Consider the following 27,815-nt stretch of genomic DNA (forward strand, 5'->3'; position numbering starts at 1 on the left):
AATAGTGACTATCCAAAGGAAACCATATTAATGAATTAGAAATGACCTGGAATTTTCAAAGGTATGTTAGACAATGTAGCTATTGTAGAGTTCTATATGTTAAGGTGAAAACTTCATTCACACTAGAGAAAAATTAAACAAATGTTCATAAAGTTCTATAAGAGTGAGTACTATAAAAAGAAATTACCGATAACACTCGAAAATTGCAATGACTGCACAAAAGAAATTATCATTCAATTATATGTAGATGAAACTGTTTTATTTACATATGACAAGCATTTTGTTTGGTACATAATATAAATACAACATCTAAGCAATCAAAGGACATACTCAGGTTTCATTTGTTCTGAGAGGTTGAAAACTTTTTATTTTCATCTAGAATAACATGGTTTTTATCAAACAAATGATTTTACACTAATAATAAAATGTGTTCTATCTTGTAAATCTATAAACACAGACTATCAGTTCTGTACAATCACCCAAACTGATATATCAAAATGTCTACAAGCTAGTTTTGTTAGGTTAGTTGCATTTTCTTTTACATCATCAGGACTGCCAGTCATCAATCATAAATAAAATATTGATTTATTAATATGCACAACACCACCCAGTAACTCTAACCAGTTTTCTCATTTAAGTTCAAAACTTGTCTTAATCATATGTTTACCCTTCAGTATCCACTTTGTTATACATCTTGTTCAACAGAAAAACTGGATAAACAATAATGATACAATAAAAGAAGTTTTCAGTTTCTACCAGATATGGTGCAAACATTGTTTTACAAGAAATCGTCACTCCACAAATTATCTTATTATTACACTTTGTTAGGTATGTTTAATGATACTTAAGACATAATTGATTTCAACCATTTCAAATGCTGATCTTAGTAGCATGCATATTATATTCTCCTGCTGATCAGTATGTTGATACCATGTCCAATATTAGCCAAGACCGCTACCATGCAATCTATTGTCACATGACCTTCTCATGGTCAAGCAAGATGTGACGGTTATCCATGCAAAAAATTCAAACACTTATGGTACTGCATTTTGCTGCATTCATTGTCCATGTGGCTTGTGCAAACTGCTCACTCAATTGTAAATACGGGAAATCTACAAAATTTTGCAGGCCTTCTACGATCACAACGGCTGACAAGAAAAACCTTTCTTGGTTATGTACTCCATTTATTATACAATACCAAAATACCCTTCAAGCTCATTCTGGCGAATGAAGTGTGAGACTTTTGTTATAGTTGTATTGCATATAATGACATCGATTGTCTCCCTTGTGTTGTAGTTGGTACAAGATTGCATATAATGACAATGATTGTCTCCCTTGTGTTGTAGTTGGTACAAGAAAGTAATTCCATGCTGTATTTGTCATTTAATGACTGTTAAATATATTTTGCAGTAATTAGATTTAATTCAAGGCAATTGTTTTCCAGTTTTCCACTTCATGCTACTGTTTACCACCACCTATTACTTCTGACTTTTGCAAATACATGTATTTATGCTAAATCCGAAATTATGTGGGATAGCACAAGGATAGTTGACAATCATGATCAATCAGTATTTGAAAGTCTAATGGCGTTCTAACCTTTTACCATATACCACAAACTGTACTGTATCAGTACCAACATTCTGAGCACTACCCACTCCTTATCATACCTTTCTCAATTTGACATTCATAATTTGCTCAATCCTATCTATTATAATCAAAAGAGATAACCACAAATATATGTACATCATGAAACTGTTATACTCATTCAACTTTGTCTTTCATAGCACTCTACCTAAACTGTTATACTCATGCAACTTGATGTCCTTCATAGCACTCTACCTATACGGTTATACTCATGCAACTTGATGTCCTTCATAGCACTCTACCTATACTGTTAATACTTATTCAACCTGACATCCTTCATAACACTCTACCTATACTGTTATACTTGTTCAACGTGACATCTAACATAGCACTCTACCTAAACTGTTACACTCATGCAACTTGACATCTTTCAGAGCACTCTACCTAAACTGTTACACTCATGCAACTTGACGTCTTTCAGAGCATTCTACCTAAACTGTTACACTCATGCAACCCGACGTCTTTCAGAGCATTCTACCTAAACTGATACACTCATGCAACCTGACGTCTTTCAGAGCACTCTACCTATATTATTATACTCACTCAACTTAATGTGTTTCATATAATTTTACCTAATTGTTTAACACTGCATTGTTAGAATTTATGTTACATTCATATCAAATGACACAAAAAACTTACAGGCACAATCAAATCTTTGGACTTAACTTTGGTATACAAACTTGATGAGAGGGTGTATGTGTTGTAATAATGAGTTAGGTATTTACCATATGTTGCCATTTACTGGCATAAAAAGCTATTTCTGTGCGACAAAAACTCATACATATATATGAATACACACTATGTGTGCAACAAATATGTACATGCATTTCACTTGTTCATCAGAGAAAGTTGGTAGAAGTCATAAGTTTAGTCTCCCTTCATTTTTCTGCATGAGCAGAAGCATAGATAACAAAATAATCATCCAGAATGTTTAAATATCAAGTCACCAAAATTTCTTCTCTCATTCCATCATCTGAGTTATCCAGTATCTTTACTCTGTTTGCATTAAACTCCACAGTTTTTCTTTGTATATCTTACAAGCCTTTGTCATGACTAACTTTTTTTGTTCTTCTGGGCCATCTGGATCAAACAAAGTCCTCAGTCAGTTGTTCCCTGCAAGACAATTAGCTATTTGATCTCTAATAATTTTTCCTGATACAACCATTAAGTGTGCAGGACTAGCAAAATAAAGGGTGCTCTCAAAACATCATATATAAGAGTAATAAGTTTTTATTCTGCTGATAGGTATGATTGTTGCTGGTCCGAATAAACCAGTTCTTTTGAAATCAAGGTCTGAAACACATGGTCTCAGCAAATACTGGTTTAAACAAGTTATCAAGCCAATTTACATAGTCACTGCAGTTTTCAAACAAACCTAAATATTCTGATTGGAAATGGTTTCTCTTTCAGTTAAAACAAATGCAGCTCTGTCTTGAAGATTAAAAAATAAATATAAAGTAACAAAACTCCCCACCACCCCACAAAAGATAAGTGGCCAATGAAGACTGTAATTTCAACATTCCTTTTACCTGTGGTCATAAATATCAAAGGAGTATTAAAAAAGAATGATTTAAAAAGAATCTTGAGGTGCTGGTTTCTCTCAGCTAAAAATTCGGAAAGAATAAAAGGCACTTAATAACATTACAATGTGAACTCCAAATATTGGTTGCTTTCCATTATACTGGATTATTACTGAAGATGAAAAGAATGGGATAATGCAATCATTTGGATGACAGTAGTAAAGATAAATGTAAGGATTTTCAATTCAAAGCACTATACTTGTAAAGCTTCCAACACTAACTCAAATGTTCAAAAGTATCAAAACCACAGAAACTACTTCTTGTGGAATTATACCTCTAAACAAAATGAAAGCAATCACTGAGAACAGTGGTGTTAATGGATAGAGCTTAAAAGTATGATTTATGAACAACACAGGCACCACATATTCCAACAACAACTGAGCAAGTCCCTCAACAATATAATCTATAGTTCACTTTTGGGGGGAGAGTTTGAGTTGTCCCCTTGGGCTCTGCCTTGTGGCTGTGGTCTCTCTTCCATTTCTACATCATCTACCACAGGTATCTCTGATAACCTTTCATTCTTATCTTCTTTAGTAGGACCAGCCTCATTGTCTGATTGGGTAGCTGCGGTATCAGACTCCTCTTCCGAGTCTTTCCCCTCCCCCTGACCTCTAACCATTGACCTCTCAGGAGAAACTCTCCTGCTCCTCGTGTCTTCTTTAGCATTCTTGAACTCAGAAGGATGTAATCTCCTTTCATACCGCTCCGTAAAAAATTTGAAAATAGAGTTCATACTGTATGCACTCGTCAAGTCATGCTGATCAGTCCCTGAAAAAAAAATGTTAAATGTAACTGAAGTCCGACAAAAGTGCACAAAAAATCATTTAGATGCAAGAAAAATATCCCTGTTGCATGGAAAGCAGATCAATAGCTCAGTCTAAAGTATGATGAATATAACAATGATAAAAATACTTCTGTACAATACCTCAAAATATAAGATCTTGAAGCTATTCCATTCTAATTACAACAACATACTTCAATGGTTTGGCATTACATATCTCCACAATTTTTATTACATATTCCCCCACCCCAAATCAACTGCTCGGACCCTGGCTAAGGTGCTGTAACCAAAGAGCTCATTGTGTGTGTGTGTTTGTGTGCGTGTGTGTGTGTGAGTCCTTTTGCTTCATATGCCTGTTCAAGTTTTGTAAATGAATATTTAAAAATATCTCTACAAATGTAATTAGTGCCAATTTCACCTTTCATCTCCTCTGATGGACTTTATAAGAGGGTCCCAAAAACAATATCCTTCTTGCAGATGATTATCACATGTCAAATCACATGTCAACCTATTTACCACGTTTGACAAATTTCATAGGGTTATCACATAGTCAACATGTGTACCAAGTCTGGTGAATTTCATAATATTATCACATAGTCAACATGTGTACCAAGCCTGGGGAATTTCATAATATTATCACATAGTCAACATGTGTACCAAGTCTGGAGAATTTCATAGGATTATCACACAGTCAACATGTGTACCAAGTCTGGTGAATTTCATAATATTATCACATAGTCAACATGTGTACCAAGTCTGGTGAATTTCATAGGGTTATCACACAGTCAACATGTGTACCAAGTCTGGTGAATTTCATAATATTATCACATAGTCAACATGTGTACCAAGTCTGGAGAATTTCATAGGGTTATCACACAGTCAACATGTGTACCAAGTCTGGTGAATTTCATAATATTATCACACAGTCACCATGTGTACCAAGTCTGGTGAATTTCATAATATTATCACATAGTCAACATGTGTACCAAGTCTGGAGAATTTCATAGGGTTATCACATAGTCAACATGTGTACCAAGTCTGGAGAATTTCATAGGGTTATCACATAGTCAACATGTGTACCAAGTCTGGTGAATATCATAATATTATCACATAGCCAACATGTGTACCAGTCTGGAGAATTTCATAGGGTTATCACACAGTCAACATGTGTACCAAGTCTGGTGAATTTCATAATATTATCACACAGTCACCATGTGTACCAAGTCTGGTGAATTTCATAATATTATCACATAGTCAACATGTGTACCAAGTCTGGAGAATTTCATAATATTATCACATAGTCAACATGTGTACCAAGTCTGGAGAATTTCATAGGGTTATCACACAGTCAACATGTGTACCAAGTCTGGTGAATTTCATAATATTATCACATAGTCAACATGTGTACCAAGTCTGGAGAATTTCATAAGGTTATCACACAGTCAACATGTGTACCAAGTCTGGTGAATTTCATAATATTATCACATAGTCAACATGTGTACCAAGTCTGGAGAATTTCACAGGGTTATCACACAGTCAACATGTGTACCATGTCTGGTGAATTTCATAATATTATCACACAGTCACCATGTGTACCAAGTCTGGTGAATTTCATAATATTATCACATAGTCAACATGTGTACCAAGTCTGGAGAATTTCATAGGGTTATCACATAGTCAACATGTGTACCAAGTCTGGAGAATTTCATAATATTATCACATAGTCAACATGTGTACCAAGTCTGGAGAATTTCATAGGGTTATCACATAGTCAACATGTGTGCCAAGTCTGGAGAATTTCATAGGGTTATCACACAGTCAACATGTGTACCAAGTCTGGTGAATTTCATAATATTATCACATAGTCAACATGTGTACCAAGTCTGGAGAATTTCATAGGGTTATCACACAGTCAACATGTGTACCAAGTCTGGTGAATTTCATAATATTATCACATAGTCAACATGTGTACCAAGTCTGGAGAATTTCATAGGGTTATCACACAGTCAACATGTGTACCAAGTCTGGTGAATTTCATAATATTATCACATAGTCAACATGTGTACCAAGTCTGGAGAATTTCATAGGGTTATCACACAGTCAACATGTGTACCAAGTCTGGTGAATTTCATAATATTATCACACAGTCACCATGTGTACCAAGTCTGGTGAATTTCATAATATTATCACATAGTCAACATGTGTACCAAGTCTGGAGAATTTCATAGGGTTATCACATAGTCAACATGTGTACCAAGTCTGGAGAATTTCATAGGGTTATCACATAGTCAACATGTGTACCAAGTCTGGTGAATATCATAATATTATCACATAGCCAACATGTGTACCAGTCTGGAGAATTTCATAGGGTTATCACACAGTCAACATGTGTACCAAGTCTGGTGAATTTCATAATATTATCACACAGTCACCATGTGTACCAAGTCTGGTGAATTTCATAATATTATCACATAGTCAACATGTGTACCAAGTCTGGAGAATTTCATAATATTATCACATAGTCAACATGTGTACCAAGTCTGGAGAATTTCATAGGGTTATCACACAGTCAACATGTGTACCAAGTCTGGTGAATTTCATAATATTATCACATAGTCAACATGTGTACCAAGTCTGGAGAATTTCATAAGGTTATCACACAGTCAACATGTGTACCAAGTCTGGTGAATTTCATAATATTATCACATAGTCAACATGTGTACCAAGTCTGGAGAATTTCACAGGGTTATCACACAGTCAACATGTGTACCATGTCTGGTGAATTTCATAATATTATCACATAGTCAACATGTGTACCAAGTCTGGTGAATTTCATAATATTATCACATAGTCAACATGTGTACCAAGTCTGGAGAATTTCATAATATTATCACATAGTCAACATGTGTACCAAGTCTGGAGAATTTCATAGGGTTATCACATAGTCAACATGTGTGCCAAGTCTGGAGAATTTCATAGGGTTATCACACAGTCAACATGTGTACCAAGTCTGGTGAATTTCATAATATTATCACATAGTCAACATGTGTACCAAGTCTGGAGAATTTCATAGGGTTATCACACAGTCAACATGTGTACCAAGTCTGGTGAATTTCATAATATTATCACATAGTCAACATGTGTACCAAGTCTGGAGAATTTCATAGGGTTATCACACAGTCAACATGTGTACCAAGTCTGGTGAATTTCATAATATTATCACATAGTCAACATGTGTACCAAGTCTGGAGAATTTCATAGGGTTATCACACAGTCAACATGTGTACCAAGTCTGGTGAATTTCATAATATTATCACACAGTCACCATGTGTACCAAGTCTGGTGAATTTCATAATATTATCACATAGTCAACATGTGTACCAAGTCTGGAGAATTTCATAGGGTTATCACATAGTCAACATGTGTACCAAGTCTGGAGAATTTCATAGGGTTATCACATAGTCAACATGTGTACCAAGTCTGGTGAATATCATAATATTATCACATAGCCAACATGTGTACCAGTCTGGAGAATTTCATAGGGTTATCACACAGTCAACATGTGTACCAAGTCTGGTGAATTTCATAATATTATCACACAGTCACCATGTGTACCAAGTCTGGTGAATTTCATAATATTATCACATAGTCAACATGTGTACCAAGTCTGGAGAATTTCATAATATTATCACATAGTCAACATGTGTACCAAGTCTGGAGAATTTCATAGGGTTATCACACAGTCAACATGTGTACCAAGTCTGGTGAATTTCATAATATTATCACATAGTCAACATGTGTACCAAGTCTGGAGAATTTCATAAGGTTATCACACAGTCAACATGTGTACCAAGTCTGGTGAATTTCATAATATTATCACATAGTCAACATGTGTACCAAGTCTGGAGAATTTCACAGGGTTATCACACAGTCAACATGTGTACCATGTCTGGTGAATTTCATAATATTATCACACAGTCACCATGTGTACCAAGTCTGGTGAATTTCATAATATTATCACATAGTCAACATGTGTACCAAGTCTGGAGAATTTCATAGGGTTATCACATAGTCAACATGTGTACCAAGTCTGGAGAATTTCATAGGGTTATCACATAGTCAACATGTGTACCAAGTCTGGTGAATATCATAATATTGTCACATAGCCAACATGTGTACCAGTCTGGAGAATTTCATAGGGTTATCACACAGTCAACATGTGTACCAAGTCTGGTGAATTTCATAATATTATCACACAGTCACCATGTGTACCAAGTCTGGTGAATTTCATAATATTATCACATAGTCAACATGTGTACCAAGTCTGGAGAATTTCATAATATTATCACATAGTCAACATGTGTACCAAGTCTGGAGAATTTCATAAGGTTATCACACAGTCAACATGTGTACCAAGTCTGGTGAATTTCATAATATTATCACATAGTCAACATGTGTACCAAGTCTGGAGAATTTCACAGGGTTATCACACAGTCAACATGTGTACCATGTCTGGTGAATTTCATAATATTATCACATAGTCAACATGTGTACCAAGTCTGGTGAATTTCATAATATTATCACATAGTCAACATGTGTACTAAGTCTGGTGAATTTCATAATATTATCACATAGTCAACATGTGTACTAAGTCTGGAGAATTTCATAATATTATCACATAGTCAACATGTGTGCCAAGTCTGGAGAATTTCATAGGGTTATCACATAGTCAACATGTGTACCAAGTCTGGAGAATTTCATAATATTATCACATAGTCAACATGTGTACCAAGTCTGGTGAATTTCATAATATTATCACATAGTCAACATGTGTACAAAGTCTGGAGAATTTCATGGGGTTATCACACAGTCAACATGTGTACCAAGTCTGGCGAATTTCATAGGGTTATCACATAGTCAACATGTGTACCAAGTCTGTTGAATTTTATAGGGTTATCACATAGTCAACATGTCTACTAAGTTTGATGAATTTCATAGGGTTATCACACAGTCGATAAGCATACCAAACCTGGTGAATTTTATAGGGTTATCACATAGTCAAGATGTGTACCAAGTCTGGTGATTATAGGGTTATCAGTCAACATGTCTATCAAATTGGTGAATTTCAGATGGTTATCATATAATCAAAATATGTACCAAGTTTGACACATTTCAGAGTTATCACAAGGTCAACCTATGTACCAAGTAGTAGTATGGTGAATGTCTCCCTATCTGCAATTGTATAAACATTTGGTTTTATCGTTTGAGAGATGTCACAACTGCATCATTTTAAATCCAACCTCTACCACAGTTCACACCACTACGATGTCTTGAGGTAACAAATGACATATCAATGATGTAATGTAATGACTACATCTATTCCAGCTGCACAATAAATGTTGATATAGCATAAGTAAACATCCTTAAGGTATGACTTGAGAACCTGCTGACACTGTTGGTGGTTCTTCCTCATTAGTCTGAAGGGGGCCATCAAGGGGATCATATGCTGAGGCCCAGTTACAGGCTCTCTGAAATAAAAAGATTTTATTAAAACATCTGCATGCTGTATGTGCTGTAAAAATTTAGCAAGATTAATATTCCATATATTTTTAAATATTAGGGCTGTAGTGATGTAAGCATACAGATAAATGTACATGTATGAAGATTTTTGGCTATTGCTGGAAGAGGTAGTGACCCAAGGCATCATGGGATCATCTTCTATTTTTAAATGGATGAATATCTTTTTTTAAAGGAGAGCCACTAAATCATTTGATGGTATTATTTAAAAAAATCACTTGGCAAAAAACATTTTGTTTTAGGTAATTCAGCTCTAAAAGAACCAAACATTCATTTTCATAGGTGTAACTAGAAAGGAGGACATCAAATCCTAGAAAATAAAATTGTAGAAAATTATGTTTCTCTGAGAATATTTACCTGATCACATTAAATGCTTGGAAATAAACTCTACTGTCGCTCAAAGCCAGATAATTCTCAACTTTCCTCAATATACCTTACAAACAAAGGGAAGAAACTTACCTCCAATTACCACCACTAGGTGCCTACCCATAACCCAGAATTTTACCAGTTTCAGCAGAGTGATACAATAATGATGTGCATGGAGGTGCGGGACAATACAATTTTGAGGTGCATGGAGGTGTGGGAGGGCTTTAGATATTTTTGGTTGCGTGATTATTCACAGAAATATATAAAGTTGCAAAACACTGCACTAATAAATTAGTACAAAAGTGTTTTTCTCTATCAAATACATTCTTCAATCATCTTGAATGTTCTGAGAATATGTAACTGCTGAATAAGAAATGCATAGGCATCCAACCTCTGTCATGGATATCTCCAAAGGAAAAAGAGGCAGACGTTCCTACATGAAGGGTAAAATTGGTCAACAAACATGAAGCCAATATTACTGGCAGTCATGTGACACACAACATCAATACAACAGTAATAAGAAATGAATAATGGTTTCTTGCTGAGCATCCACAACCCAGGATCTGGATCCTGAACTGGAGAGATGAAGGTGGGTGGTGGGGAGATGAAAGTGGGTGATTTGCAGTTCCACTTGGTTACTAATTGCAACACCAGTGAACACTCTCAAAATGCACAAATCTGCAAATTTAAAAAAGACGAAAAATGAATGGACCAGTTGGTCTAATGAGTCTGGACCTTTCATGACAATGAGTTGGATAGTACATTCAGCTTACAGGAATGTGTCATTTTGTGGACCACAATTTTGAGCTAGGTACATTAGAAGAGAAACTCCCAGACTGGAATGTATGGATTAGGTGATTTGGTTCATCCCCTGACTGAGGAGGTAGGTCAACACCAGTAACCTAGGTGACTGAGGAGGTAGGTCAACACCAGTGAGTACAACATTAGGAGACTTATCACTTTGCAAGTTGATCTTTCCTGAAAAAATGAAAGCAAATTTTTCAGTAAATCTGTGACTCTGAGAATACCTACCCAATCACATTACATTAACAAAAAAACAGCCTTACTGAAAGATGAAAATCTAGGCAATAATTCTTTCCCATTACATCTCCTTGCCACTGCCAAGTGTCGCTAGTTTTTGGCAAAGCGATATACTAACAAGAATGTTCACATGGTGGGGTGGTTGGGAGGGATTTTAAATAATGTGATTGCATAAGTATTCTGGAAGAAACATAATTTGCTGAAAGTTCTGCTTCCTCCTTCAAGAAAGTCACCTCCACTGAGTGCAATATTAAGAGAATTATCCACATGCAAGTTTATCCTTCCTGAAGAAAAAAAAAAACAAATTGTTTACTTTGCCCCTTTCTAAAATGTTGAAATAAAGTGATTTTTCCTCTGACATCCAGTTGCTGCTGACTGTGGGGCCACATGTTAACCATATGAGCTGGTGTCCATATAAATCATATAACCATATGAGCTGGTGTCCATTTGCATCATAAAACCATATGAGCTGGTGTCCATATAAATCATATAATCATATGAGTTGGTGTCCCTCTAAATCATAAAACCATATGAGCTGGTGTCCATATAAACCAGATAATCATATGAGCCTGTGTCCATATAAATCATATAACCATATGAGCTGGTGTCCATATAAATCATATAACCATATGAGTTGGTGTCCATATAACTCGTATAGCCATTTCAGCTGGTGTCAATATAAGACAGATCAATAACTCTAGATTCTCCAGAGGAATTCCTGCTTTAAACCATTAACTAACTGTCTCACCAATGAGGCAGTAAGTATTTTTACTGTAATACAGCCTATGCATCTGGAAAAGAAAAACCACTGAGCCAGTAGTGAAATCTGGAGACATTAAATGGCTGCCAAGACAAATCAAATCAGCCTATTGCATTTAACAAATCAAGAGTTGTAACTGTTGAGCAGCTGTAAGCTGAGCTTCCCTTTGGATTTCAGTATGAGAAAGACTTTGGAATCGAATCCCAGCAAGCTCAGTTTATGAGCTCTCTTTACTATCTACTTGGAGAGCAACAAGCAAATCTCCTTTAAAATGACCGCCTTCTATGGAGTAGATGGAAGCTCCATCAAGGGGAAGAAAATGGGGTGGGGGTGTATAAACTAAATCTGATGCCCTCTACAATAACCTGGATTTCCCATTTGCTCTGCAGAAAAAACCTAATCCATGCCTGCTTAAAATGAAGGAATTAGGGACCATATTATTGGGAGTCTTTTGGGTTGACAAGGCTTCTCTGATTGTTGGGAGGTTTGGTGAAAAAGATAATTTATTCATTATCCCCTTTATTAAACCACAGAGCCTGGTTCTGCCTGAAATTGGATTGCAAAAAGAAACTGCTTCTGCTGAGTGGTGTTTGACCTGCTCTCTGTGCCCGCAAATCATCTCTCCAATGTGGATGTCAATGATATGGCCTAACAGTAAGAGAAGGTGGTTTTTGTGACACCTGCTTCCTCATATCTTCAATACAACCACTAAGACAGTGAGGAGTGAATGAAAAGCCAAGGAATGGCAAAGATTTAAATTATGAGGATTGCAGAGAGGCATCTTGTTTCACAAATCTAAACTGGAAAAAGTCATTGTGGCATTGGTCATAGAGTGATGCATGGCCATGCCATGCAAAACACCCAGGTAATACAGGTGGTAGATTCCGAAATACGATCACTGCCTAACTTGTTTGCCAAATTCAGCATAGATAAAAGACACCATGTTTTGCAACAAACTGGAAGTGGCATGGAATTCATGACAATCCTCTTTAAAGAATAATGGGATCAACATGTTCTCCAAAGCAATATTCTTGTCCAGTCTTAGCAAATTGGCCCTGTACAAGTTTGAGTATGTGCAGTACTAGCTGGTTAGAAATTATACTGGCAACTGGCTTTCTGAAAAGAAAGACTTAAATTTTCTCTCACTGATCTTCACCAACAGTGAAGTACATGGAAGGATGAGTGTTTGTCCTCGTCTTCAAAAGTTTGGCTCATAGATGGTGGGCACTTAAAGGGAGATAAATCTTAACAGCCACAATGAAATTATACTCCATATGCCCCATGATGTGGTCGGAGAAAACTAACTGATTAAGGCTTTCCCCTCACTGTGGAGGTTGCCCTCATCAAGCATTTTGCTTCCACATCTTCATATATTATTTCAGGCAGCAGGAATGAAGTTGTGCCATTGTCCCTATGCACAACATGGTACCTATTCACTGGATAGATCATGAACACTGGCTTGCTGATTGGATGAGTGGCCAGGAACATGATATGACTTGTCTTACCAATGAATATGAATGGCAGGAACAGTTGCTTGGAACATGCTGGATTGGCTGCTGAAGATCAGCTCAGCAACTGGCTTGATGGTCAGCTCAACAGGTAGCTGACAAGACAGGGCAGAGAAATGGATGGACTGGTTTGACAGATCCCAACATAACTCTGTATTGAATGAAATGATGAGCTAGTATGCTGTACATGTGGTCCATGTAACAGACCTAGGGTCTAAACAAACAGCTGCTCAGGTGGCTGCCAGCTGCAGCAGAGGTGTGTAGAACAAATGGTTAGTCAAACATGTCATCAAGATCAGTGTTTTAGCCCATGTGCCTGGCCCAAAGATCATGCTCCAAAATATGGGTTAATTATATCCACTAGGCTGCCATAGATGGGGAAGACAATCTCCCATCAACTTCAATGACTGCATTAGAGAAATGCAACAAATGAATGCATAGAAACTACCCAGAAGCAAGCAAATATGTTGTTTCCTGTACCAATCTCAACTATAGCAACACCTGAGGAGAGTACAGTACAGATATTTCTGAATCACACTGGCCAGATGTAAGTCTCAATGCAGACAAGGTTCACATGATTTTGGATGGAAGAGGTGGGAAACCCTCATGGAGTAACCCACAACACTGGCAACTGATGAGGTGGGAAACCCTCATGGAGTAACCCACAACACTGGCAACTGATGAGGTGGGAAACCCTCATGGAGTAACCCACAACACTGGCAACTGATGAGGTGGGAAACCCTCATGGAGTAAACCACAGCACTGGCAACCGATAAGGTGGAAAACCCTCATGGAGTAACCCACAACACTGGCAAATTATGATAACTAAGGGTGAAGACTTGAGGTATCAAAGTTTCCAGACAACTTCACCATCACTTTTCCAAACACTTGCTCTTGGTGTGGACCATACAACCACCAACTCATTAGTAGAGACACTGTACAGTGAAGCAGAAGAACACTTAGTGCAAATGAGGCAGGTCTCATGCCTATCCTCTGTGAACTAGATCCACTTGCAAATTGAACATTGGGTCATCACTGTCTAACTGAAACAACATGAATGACATAATGAGGAATAACAGCCTGAAGTGTTCACTATAAGAATAATGCACTCGTTAATAAAAATGAAAACATCAAGCAGTGCACACAACTGAAACAACATTAATAAGCACCAATTATACTGCAACAGAGTGCGATGCTGGAAAAGCAAAGTCCACAAACTGTACAAATACACACAATTAAAAATTGAAATAATAGATAGCATACACATTAAATTATCAATGCTGTACCAACTTTATAGATGGATGGGTTGAACTGAAGTTGTTATTCGTTGGATAAAGAGAAGCAAATATAGTGTGATGTTAATCATAATGCAGTGAAAGCTTAAAGTGGCATCTGGTTGATTGGCAGACACCTAGTAGTGTTATGGGAGGTAATTGATGAAATTTTGTTTTCTTTTTCTAAGATGAGAACATTGAGTTCTGCTTAGTAAGGGCTGGATTCAGGATGTAGCAGAATTTATGTCCCAATGTTAACATGTAATGTATTTGATTGAGAAATAATCTAGTGGTATAAAGTCTCAGATGGACTCAGTTTTTGACCAAGAAGTTAATGGGATGTACTTGTCAATAATTGAATCAGATATGAGCAACTGAAATGTCATAACTTTTTAGAGATTTTTTAATCAGTGCTGAAAAGGGAAATAAATCCAGTTAGAAATAGGTCTACAAAACTTGTGAAAATTCTCATCCTAGAAAGAACTTCGTTTGCAAATATTATTCTCAGGCAGAGAACTCACACCACTTCTAAAGTGGGAGTGAAGAGAACAAAGACAGTAGAGCATGTCGAATGTGATGCACCATGTTTTCTTGTTTCCCAAAAAACTATAGGTTTATGGACATTTTCAAATACAAATTATTCCGAGACCACTGAAGAACATGTTCTTTTTGTTTTGGATCACATTCCTGAAACAGGAAGTTCAAAAGCAGCCTTTGATTCAGTATGCAAGGACAAAGTTCTAGGGATGTAACTCATCAAAATGTAATGGAGAAAATGAAGTGAAAACTGAACTTTACCAACAGACTCTGAAACATGTACCCTTTGAAATTCAATGGAATGCATTGAAATAAGTACCCTTTGAAATTCAAAGAATGAGTGAATGTAGAATGAACGAAACATGGATGATAAATAGGGGTGTATAAACTAAATCTGAAGCCCCTCTGCAATAACCTGGATTTCCCATTTGCTCTGCAGAAAAAACCAATCCAAGCCTGCTTAAAATGAAGGGACCTACAGCATATTATTGGGAGTCTTTTGGGTTGGCAAGGTTTCTCTGATTGTTGGGAGGTTTGGTTAAAAAGATAATTAGCACAAGCAATAAATGTTGAATGATAAACCATAAATGATGGATTATATGGTATTTTGGATACAATCTTTGTTGATCACTTTAAAATTGAGTGGTACTGTATGTTGTTTTCCTAGGTTCTACCTCCATAAAATATTCTGGCTGCCTTGAATGACCACCATGTGCTGAAAATGGCATTAAACCTACAGATAAATTGAAACAAGTCAGTTATTAAACAACACTATATACCATATATACATGCTGATAAACTGAGTTCAACTGCAAGCAGCATAGAGCCCAATCTGCCATTGCCTAATGTGCCAGCAGATCTGGGTCTATATGGTTCTTTCTACTGATTACTCCTAACAAACTGCATAGATCCAGATCTATCAGTGCATTATGAGATGACAGATCTGAGTCTGTGCAGTTTGCAGTTGGACTTACAAGTGAGTACATATGGCACCCTCCCCATCAGATATGGCATGGGTATATATGGTACTGTAATCATACCTCTTTATAGAATTCGATGACATCTTCTGATGCCTCCTGGCGTCGCATGCTGTGTACTGAGTCTGTAAGGGCTATGGCAAACACCCTTTCCTTTAATTCTTCAATATGGTCCTTTACCTAGTGCACAAAAGAATACAAAATTTCTTACATAATAGTATGCCACTGTCAACTAGACAGAGCAAATGAATTTATTTGCAATATATAATATAGAATTCAAAAGTATAACATCTTAACTATGTCCTCCATTGTTATATTAAAATAACTAAGAAATTTAAAGAATTCATGTGGTGAGAACTTAGCTGATAGCTGTTTATTTTTATTGTCACTTTCAATACATAATTGGTTTTATCATGCAGAAGAGATGAGAGTTACCTGCCCTTATTAAGGGCACAAAGGAGAAATGGTATCAAATATAAGATTTCTGCTCTTCATGCCTGATCCTTGGATTAATTCATATATATTTTCACAACAAATTTCATGACATGTTTGACTGTTACAGATCGTATTCTTTGATTTGCATCAATTTACAACAATAAAATCACCAGAAGAATATTTGAAATCCTGAACACTGAACCTTGCTACATATCAATTTAATCAGATATGATTACTTTGATATTTCATTTGGATGCTATCTCCATCTTGCACATAACTACTGCAATTATTTGATATATCATATCAGGACTAGAAGTACTCATCCCACTTTAGGGTAGCCTATTTGAAAATTTTAGTGGCCATTTCATATTTTAGATTGCTAAGCCCCACAAATTTGGTTGCTATAGGTACAGAAATGAGAAATCAGTTCATTGGGGAATAGTAGAAGGTGACAAAATGTGATGGTTTTAGTTCAGGCAAATCAAAACAGCAATGATAATAAAAGAATAAGATTGTTTATAAACTAGATGTGCCGCACAGAAATCAACTTTAGCCTCAGGCATGCCAATGAACTATTTTGATTTTTCTAAACCATCTCTCTACAAACTGCCTGGTCTCATATTCAATGATAAAGACCAATACTTTCACTTTCTTCTAAAAGTAGTTCTATTCATAAAGCTTTAGACTTATCTAACAGTAATTTTAGCGCTGACTACATTTTCTGTATTTCTGTTCATGTTTTCATTTTTCTGAATCCATATAATTAGCTCACTACACAGGTCATGTATTAGATTAGAACTTGTGTATTGTGGGCCAAATTAGTCACAAGATTTTCACTTAATGTAAACAATGGCAGTATCACAATCGAAAACTGATTATGATGTGCATTCAATTGCATGTGCCAACTGTTTTTAGTGTACAATTTGGTCCATACCTGTAATTAAAAATGCTCACGTCATTGTCTAGTGGCCACACTATTTCTTAGGGGGTGAAAAGTTGATAACTTTCACTCACCCATCCTAAATTTTTAGTTCAAACAGGAAATTTGATCAAAAAATATCTTTATTCTTAGATTTCATTTTTTATTCTTATTTATTCAATTTATCTTAATCTTTTGTGTAGGGCTATATAGTTTTGTAGCACACAATCCCCCAGGGCTAAATAGTTTCAGAAAAGAAACGAAAATTGCACCCTACTTTTAAATTGTCTGTATTATAATTAAGCTTGATATTCTGCCTTTAATTTCAAAATACTGCTGAAACAGCATTGATCGGCATGCCATCTAATTCTGTCCATCCAGCATGAACATCAGATGCATATTAACACCATTTTCTGGTACAAAAACACTCACTGATATTTCAATTAACACTTTCCCAGCTCCAGTAGTCTGATTGTTATGAATATCTATATTGTGTGTTTAACTTGTGTCCATGATGCTAGATTGTAAGGGTCATTTACATAAGTAACTTCTGTTCATTACTGTAGATTATACTTTAAGATAATGATCATTTGTAAAAAACATGTTTACTTGGGCTTGAGTTCAGAACTTGGTTTTTCCCTTGGAAATTTTACAGTCTATGTGCTTTTTTGTCAGGTTGTTTGCTAACATTAAATAAATAGACCCGACCTTGATTATGAATTTAATCGAAATTTCCACTGGAAATTACCCAAGTCCAGGGAATTTTGTTGATGATAGGTAAGGTGATGGTCTCTGTAATAATGAAGTCCAATTAAACAATTATTAATTCAGTCTTTGTTGTATCAGTTTAAGTTCTGTTCAGATATAATTTGAGAGGAATTTTTATTTAAATGTGCTCATTGAAATTTTTTACTAAAACACTATTTTGGTCTTATTGTGAATTCATTCAAAGGCATACTGGATCATATCAGTGGGATATATCAAGGCTATTGGTATATCAGCATATTCAAGACTATTGGTACATCAGCACATTCAAGACCTGGACTTCATTTAGCACACTATAGTTTAGGAATTGTGATAGAACTTTAAGGATTATTTGGGACATAATTCACAATACTGTAAGCTGCATTTAAATTTTCACTCTGTATTCTAGAAAAATAAATGTTAAACATGCAATTGCAAAACTTCCTTAATGCAACATATAAACTATAACATAATGCTTGTTTCACAATACTGTAATTTGCTTTTAAATTTTCATTTTGTATTCTAGGAAAATAAATGTTTGACATGCAATTGTAAAACTTCTTTAATGCAAGGTACAAATTACAACACAATGCTTGTTCCAGGGTCCAATGTATAAAATCAAATTTACTTTAACAACCAGTCATGTCAAGCTGAAGTAGCCAGATGTGTAAACAGTTGCCTACCTGAAAAGGACAGTTGTCGCAACAAGTGAACTGATACCTCTACTAGCGTGACTAATGTTGCAACAAGAACTTTATGGATCAATGGTTAAATAAAAATTCTGTACTGCGCAGAGTACATTTTCATATGTGTGACTTTAAAATAATTTATGGGAGATCTCATGCATCACTGCTCATACAAATATTGCATGATTTGCATGAGCCCTTGCAATATCCATGGAAAAATACTGGCAGTGTGCCCAAATAAACAACCAGCAATAAGCACTAACAATACCATGTTGAAGCGCATGGATAGAAAAATAGAGTTTGCAATATTAATGAAAAATAACAAATAATGACTGCAGCAAGAAGCAAATACACAATACTATAATGACTTTCAAGATGGACAGTTTGAAATAACAATTTGGATCTGGATGCTGATTTTGTACTGAGTGAAAGCTTAAAGTGGTAAGCATACAGTTGACAGGCAGATACCTAATGATGGGTCTGGATTTCTTCCCTTTGTATATATCGTATAGAGATGGGAAAGATGACAAATTGATTGCTGGATCTGAGAGGTAGTGGAGTTTTTTTTCAGAACAATAATCTGATTAGAGAATGCATTTGACAGATAAACACTAAAGTAGAATGAAAATATATCAATGCAGGAAGCTGTAAACAAACGCTATTTTGTCTTACCAATTCTAGTAGGGAAACACCTCCATAACTATGAGCAACAATGGCAATGTGCTTAGCAGGGCAATTCCTAACAACGTCTGTCCATAGTGTCTTCATATGTTCTTCTGGGCTGGAATTCCCCTATACAAACAAAAAGAAAAGTTTCTAAATCTCATCTTAAATGTCAATAGAAAAACAATGTACTTTGAGAAAAACAGGCTTTGAGACCTTTGAAGATGGAGGTACACAAGATAATCCATATCACTTTTCACCAGTGTGTAGTGTGGTCATTCCACTTATTCATGAAAATGATACCATTACTAATGCATTTTAAGTACATGTAAACCAACTTGCAATCCCATCATGATATGATAAATAGTCCCACGTGAAAATATTAAAATTTACCATTACTTATAAGTCGACTCCACCTGCAAAGTGCACAGACTCAGATATGCCACTGCATCATTTGCCAGAAGATCTGGGTCTGTGCAGTTTGTAAGGAGAAATCACAACAACAAAGAGACCTTGATCTGCCAGTGCATTATGTGAAGGCAGATCAGGGTCTATGTTGTTTGCACTTTTCTTATAACCATATATATATATATATATATATATATATATATATATATATATATATATATATATATATATATATATATATATATATATATATATATATATATATACATACAATAATTTAAATTAACATGCATATGTGGTGCTCAGCATGTTTAATTTGCCACAGCTATTTCTCCAGGATATGAGACTTGTTCAAACCCCTTACTCAGCAGATTCCTTCCTTGTGTATTGTGTTTTCAAATCTGCCATATATATAACATTGCTGAATGGGTTCTCTAAACTGCATGCATTTTGCATTCAATGTACAATAATAGAATACAAACTTTCAAAATTTTGAAAAGATATCCAATAAACTTTATCTGGTATTCTTACAATACCTTGCAGTGCTCAAAGAAACTTACTGACAAAGGCCCAGACCTGATGACTTAAAACAATCATGAGCCCTGACTCAAACTGTACAAGCCCTAACTCAAACTGTACAAGCCCTGACTCAAATTGTACAAGCCCCGACTCCAATTTCCAAAAAATTCCACAATTTTAAATGTAACCTGTGTGTTCATTTGGAACTCAAAACATTTCCCATAATGCAATGTTTTCCTCCAGGTCCTGAGTTCAGCCATTGTCCAATGGCTTTATCAATGTCCTTCTTACTCAGTGGATCAAAAGCATTTATGTTCATTAGCATCTGAAGCTTGTATTGATTTATACAGTTTCTCTGTACACTTTGATGTTTTTCATATGTGCTGCTTAACATGTTAACCAGAGCTGCATTACACTAGTGAAAGCATGAGCAGGGGAAGCTTAATTATTATTCATTACGTTTAACTTGAAACATCTTGAACAACACAACAACAATTACAAAAGACCATAAAAAAAAATCAAAATACAGTGTGACCCCGCAATAGCACACTCCATAATAACACGAATTTGGATATAACACAGTTGTGGCATGGCTCCTGAAAGTTTATATACATATATTTTTCTCGCACAAAAAAATCTTTTTTAAAAGTACAAAAAAAATGCAAAAAGTTTATTATCATTTGGGGAAGAGATCATGCATGAATAATACAAGAGGATCGTGGCGTGACTCCTGAACTTTTATATGCATTTTTCTCATACACGAAAAAAATATTTTTTTTCTTCTTAAAAGTTCGAAAAATAAAGAGTAAAAAGTTTATTCTGGGATCGCATAGGGCTTTGCCAATGTTGCAAATTGTGATTTTATTTTCCTTATTAGCAGCAAAATATACCATCTGGCAATTGTTTTTAATCGGTGACATTGTTGGCTGTTTAAACTTGTATATACAACCATTTGTTTGGAGTGAAGAAATTCAGAGGCCCCATGGAAGGAAGCCATGAACTTGATATAAAATGCACTGAAATTTATCTACTGTTACATAAACAATTTCTTTGTCCATATTGACAAACCATCTTAACAGTGCATTGTTATATGATAATCTTCTAACGTTGACACTGAGCATGAGTGCTGTATGTTGTGAGATATCCGCTTTTTCTGTTGTTGACATTTCTGGTAGTGGAGATCAACCAGATGAGGCATTATCTCGTAATCTTTCATCAGATTTTTGACTGCTCGCTAGTAATTAATATATTTACATAGACTGACATTTGTGTGTGGATGGTAAGTAAAATTCCTCTTCTTTTCACTCAGAATTAAATCCTTCAGAACACTCACATTTTCTGTACTAATCCATGTCATCAGACCAGAACACCTGTGACTCTATTGTTCGTTGACCCTTTGTTATATTTATGGCACATGTGTGGAAGGCAGCATCACTCTGCTACCACAAATGTAAAACAAAATCTCTTATAAACATTTTGTTGTCTATTCAATAGGCAGGGAGGAAAGGTAACTACAATCAACCAAACCCTTTGTTATATTTATGATGCATGTGTGGAAGGCAGCATCACTCTGCTACCACAAATGTAAAACAAAATCTCTTATAAACATTTTGTTGGTCTATTCAATAGGCAGGGAGGAAAGGTAACTACAATCAACCAAACTACGGCCAATTCCTTTTTTAAAAATGTACCCAGATAAAATACTTTGCTGAAATTTCAAAGAAAACATTACCTTTGAAGCACCAACTGTTATGAAAACGTATTCAGCAAATGGAAAAAAAATCAGTCTCAATCATGCAATACAGTTATTTGCCGCCACAATAAAAAATGGGCATATGTTTGGTTCTCCAAAGCTGTCCTTTAGTGGTGATTTCAATAACACATGCACCTTTCATCAAAGAAAGCCAACTACAATCTTAAATAAAAACAAAGAACTTTTCTTCAGAGGAAGTCAGTACCAAACTTAAGCGAAAGCAATGGAATCTGATGGATTTTTCATTTTCCAACTTGAGTGGAACACATTTACTGTGCCGTGAAAGTTTCCTTTCTGCAGGGAAAAAGTTTATGCTTATGAACACAACTAACGGCAGCTTAAAAAGCAAACTTACTTTTACCGACTTGGGACGTACTGAAAAGTAAATGTGCTCAATCATTTGTTACGTTTTTATCCACTGAATTCAGACCTATATGACCTGTGACAAAATTACTGGATATTTTAAATATGTGTGTGCATTTTTTTGATGGAATTACTTGTATTGTGGATCAATGTACACCACTCCCTCGATAACTCGCGCACATCCGGGTCCAGAAACATCGACCGCACTATAAGTGAGGTGCGAGTTATCGAGGGACCTATAAAATAAGCCCAAAACCAATAAAGTGATTGACGACATAACGGAGAAATAAGGGGGGGGGTAGGCAGATTATACTGTTGAATACTCACTTTATAATCGTTCTGAGATTAACTGTTCATAAATATCTCTTTATAAAGGTGTACTTTATTATTTCCTCATAGGACAACATTAATTTCAGGATAAATTACAGTATATTGAGGCGATCATCGAAAACATTATTCCACGTGGTTTCCGTTCGCTTGACACGTGTACCACTTAACACATTGTGTACTACGTCACTAATTTTTATGCTGAATTGGATACATTCTAGTTTTATTGTTTGATCCAAATTAGACGTTTTTTTATATACAAAAGATCGACTCTTTTCGAGAAACAGTGTCGATCGAACGATAGATAGATAAATAGATTTGAATGTGATAGAAGTAAAATGGAAAAAAAAAACAAGGGTTAATCAGTACTAACATATTTAGTTGGTCTACAAATTTAAAACAACGTAAATTAGAACAAGTTAATACTTGCCGTTTGTGCCACGATTGACAAATATCAATTCACTTTTTGAAAAACATAAGTTATTTTTGTGTGTGTGTTACTCTAGGTTTCTCTGCCGCCGAGCAAAATCCCTCAGATTTCTCAACTGCATGAGCTTTACGTAGTCAACATTTTGGGTCTCCAGCCACCTTATGGCAATATCAAAATATTTGATTGCTTCCTGTGCAGAGGGGTGGGGGTGGGGTGCAACATCTGCGTCTTCATCACTTTCAACACTTGTGTTACTCCAGTTAGAATCGTCTTCTGCTGCAAATTTGTTCGCTATAGAAATAATTATAGTTTCATCTGACATGTATTCGGCTGTGGGGCTATCATTGTCAGCACAAATCCACTCCTCCATATCAAGAGAAACGCCCATCTCAGGACCATGAGTCTGTACGAATTTCTCCCAAACAGCCTCGGCATTAATGACATCAGTTTCACTGAAACATTCGAAGTCACTATCATCGTCGTTGACTCTGTTACTGTTTTGCTTTACGTCAAAGGCAGCTCCAAGACCCTTAATCCAGCACCCGAGGTCTCTTGTAATCGATTTTTTTTTTTAATGAAACAAACACTTTCCCAAGTTGTTGATCAAAACAAAGCCGGCATGTACATGTAATTAGGTTTTCACAGAAGTACTCACGGGTTTCGATGTGACGGTCGATTGACTCTTTTCATGTTTTCAATGAACAGAATATGTTGGGATTATAATGTTTACACTGAAACGGAATTAAAGGATTAGAACGTGACTTTCACACAGGAAGACGTTTAACTGGTGTTTATTTCATTCTCTGTTGCCACCTGTTAGCATTTACCAGAAGTTTTCATTGATCGCTATTTCACCAGACTGTTTATTTACAGTATACTGACAACTATTTATCATAAAAACTTACATAATATATGATATCTTTAAACAGAGGTCTCGCTAGGATTTTAAAACTGGGTCTTTCTGCCTCTGAATTCAATCACTAAATATCAGTACATTTTTTCTCACTCGGCTGCTAGTCAAAGCCTTTGAACTAGCCGCCTAGCTGTTGCATCATGTTCTTTTTTTTTTAATGTACTCTTATAAAATGGCAACAGTACATCAAAGAGTCTTTCAGTCACTGTATTCTGTCATTGTAAATATCAGCACAGTTAACTGATCAACACATTTTCCCACAAAGCAGGTGGCTGAAACAGGACCGGCAAATCTTTGAATTTTCCCGCGCACCTATTACATGCGTACGGAGGAGTCCCGCCTCAGTGATTTTCTGCGTCCCAGATCAAAAATTGGCGTCCAAATACACGTAATTAAGCGTTTTTGAGATCTCTGAAATTAATTCTTCTTTAGAACTTGCAAATTTCAAAATATGGATTATATTTTTACGGGCATTAATCACCATTTTTGATGATAAAACGAGCAATGTATCAATTCTTATCGTAATTTTATCATGTTCAGCATATTTTAAAGATATTTTAAATACATTTTCTCTGGAAAAAATCGGGAGCCAAGACGGACACCGCGTTATAAGAGGGATCGCGAGGTATCCGGGCGCGAGTTATCGATGGAGCGGTGTATGTGATGAGATTTGCGAGTGAGTACACGGTGTTGATACTTTATTCATGCTATACATTAGACATGTATATATCAACAGAACACACATGTACCGATCTGTGGTTCTCTAAATAAAGTAAAATATAATATATGCCATCTCTGTTTTCACTACTGGTGTATTTCCCATTTAATATGCATCAATTTAAGATGGTAACTGTACCAATACCAATGAAGCATGTATTTTACTGCCTGCATTTAATATTTACCTATCCCACCCAAATCGCAAATTTTCTGGCGTACATGCATCATTTTCTTCAGCTAAACTGACCTGGCTGCTTATAACACGCTTCGGCCTATAACACGGTTGGGTTCTATGGCTCCCAGCTACCGTGTTTTTTGCAGGGTCACACTGTAAATACTCAAGCGTTTTGCACAAATCATTTTTACTCACTCTTTCCTTTTACCAATTTTTATTCAAAGACTCAAAAGCCAACACAACCACAATCCCTTTATTACTTAAAATACCTCAGTACACATCGCTCTATTGGCCCAAACTCTCCAGATTACAATTATAAATTAATCAATTAACAGTCTGCTGTGTATTCATGCTAGCATTATTCCCATTATACAGCCACACCTCACATTGCTGGAACAGTTCCAGTGCCCATCAGACTGGTTCTGGCTGGTTTCCCTACTGCACATAAATATCCAAAATGATATTTTGTCCTACCTCCAGCAGAATCACATGTATGCAAAAGCCAAGTAAATACTACTTAGAGGTAACCCAGGAAATCCATTCCACATTCACAGGTCACACGATTTGTTTCATACACCAAGTCTACAGCATTCAAAAAAAGTATGATAAGTAGATGACCTTCATCAAGGGTAAGAGGCAAACATGGGGATAAATATTTATAATTTACAAGTCTTTCAACAGCCTGAAGATAAATTTCTGCATTTCATTAGCATGAACAAAGTTTTCTCAGGCAAATTATACTTTTTATCTGACAAGCCCAATGGTCACCTCACTTAAAATACAGAGCCCAATCTAAAATTAAAGGGTCCCTGGGCATTGGACCATTTGATTTTTTTTATCACTGATTTGAAAATGTTTATTGACATAAATGTATTATATAGATGATGAAGTGTACCTCTGGATAGCTTAAAGTGTTTTACAACTGATAGCTCTACTTATTTATGACCCCTTACAACAAAAACAACACAAAAAATTGAGATAACTCTACTAATTTACGACACCCCCAACAACAAAAACAACACACACAAAATTTAAGTTCCTGATTAACCAGACCATTAATAATTCCAAGAATTCAAGAAAAGACTATTTCTAATATGCATGGACTACTTGATCAGTTAAGTGTTTATCATCTCAAGTCCTTAAACTTTATCTACTCCTGTTAAATTGAAGAGGTAGTCTTACAAAGGTATGACAATATTCAGCCAGACTGAGCATTGCCAGCCTCAGCACAGCTGAAAGTTACAAGTTTACTATAATGTCTTTCACCAAGTTATGTTGGTAAATATATATTTTTAATTGTCAGCAGTCAATGTCAGCCATACTGTCCCTTTAACTCTGAGTTCCAAAATACATGCAGACCTGTCAACCATTACAAAACATCTGAACAAGGCAGTCGATCTTTTTCAATAAATTAGACCAATTTTCAGTAAGGTGCAATGAAATATCATGTACTGCTATTGTCGACTTGGAAGGTTTGCATTTCATAACTTCATAAGTGTCATCTGATGCAGCGAAGGCAAAAGTCTGTAACGTACACTTCAGTATTATTGACCTCAAGTACAAGTTTCATAGACTACAATTCCAAACATCTTTAAACTCCATGGCATCTTGCTAGATCTAAAAACTTGATGCAATTATTGTTTTCTTTTTCTAAATTTCACATGGCAAAACCAATCATCTAACATTACGTCCATTAAATGTAACTTCCATTCCTTATTTATTCCAAGAATGTGAATATTCCTTTTTATACTTCAAATTGTTTTGAACATTTTAAGAAGCAGAAGGCCTTAAAAAAATTTTGCTTTCTTAATATCAACTTTTTATAGAAAAAAGCCATAAGCAACTGCTTGATCAAACTAGTGTTTTGCACAACAAAAATGTGCAAATAAAAGCAACTGAGACACTTCTGTAAAGTTTGTCAATTCCACTGAATCTAATATGAAGCCTGCAAAAGCCAATATTTCTGGCTTGACCATTATGATCACATTTTCATATTTTTGGCTACTATTTTATAAGCCCATAATTTAAGGGTAGTTTTCGCAACACTTATGGTCAAATGGTCAACATTTCTGCACATGTTCTTAAAGCACGAAGTTGGCATGGATTCTTTTGAGTATTAGTGGCAGTGGATAATATAGCTGGAAGTAAATTTACTAAAACATACAATCTACTTATATCAGACTTATCAATGACTTAGACTTTAGACTTAGTGGTACTCTTATTTATGTCCACACTTGACTGACACAGTAATTATAGGTGATATGATGGAAATGATGTGTGAGTCAACACTGTTTCTTTTCATGGTACTATAAACAGGCACAATTAATTGCCTTTGGTTACTGCATCTGGAAGGATAAGAGTTTCCTATCTAGGAAAAGAGGTAGAAGAAAGTTTGAAGGCTGTCCAGACATCCTACGAAGTCAGGCATATAATAATATGCCATTAAGTCCATTAACAAAAGCCCTGCCATAAACTTTAGTTATCTTTACTCCACTGTCTGAAATACAAGAAGATCCAAGTAACATTGACAAAGCATGGTTCTGATGACACTACTGTCACAAAGGCAATGATACACCAGGAGTTGGACCCAGAACCAACCTAACACTACCTGGGCTCTCTATCACCTATGTCATCCCAACCACAATTTTTAACCTGTTCTGCAACAAATTCATTTCACCAAAACATGCTGCATCAATGTTTGAGGTGTAAGTTAAGTGA

At 35.7% G+C, this 27,815-nt stretch overlaps 1 protein-coding gene across 3 annotated transcripts in view; it reads right to left on the reverse strand.

Moving 5' to 3' along the window:
* Positions 1-237: 237 nt before the first annotated feature.
* Positions 238-27,815, reverse strand: part of LOC149801889 (cotranscriptional regulator ARB2A-like) — a 54,848-nt gene continuing 27,270 nt past the window's right edge. For 2 of the 3 annotated variants that reach the window (XM_089956268.1, XM_089956269.1), the window contains 4 exons: positions 19,502-19,621; positions 16,109-16,225; positions 9,449-9,533; positions 238-3,992 (listed from right to left, as the gene is read on the reverse strand). In XM_089956268.1, the coding sequence (XP_089812394.1) occupies positions 3,628-3,992; positions 9,449-9,533; positions 16,109-16,225; positions 19,502-19,621 (687 nt within the window). In that variant the 3' untranslated portion in view covers positions 238-3,627. The remainder of the gene's footprint in view (positions 3,993-9,448; positions 9,534-16,108; positions 16,226-19,501; positions 19,622-27,815) is intronic. The other variant, XR_016420744.1, reaches the window with a different exon arrangement.

This window comes from Sinohyriopsis cumingii, chromosome 4, assembly GCF_028554795.1.
Source record: "Sinohyriopsis cumingii isolate HCF-2022 chromosome 4, ASM2855479v2, whole genome shotgun sequence".
NCBI classification, from domain to species: Eukaryota; Metazoa; Mollusca; class Bivalvia; order Unionida; family Unionidae; genus Sinohyriopsis; species Sinohyriopsis cumingii.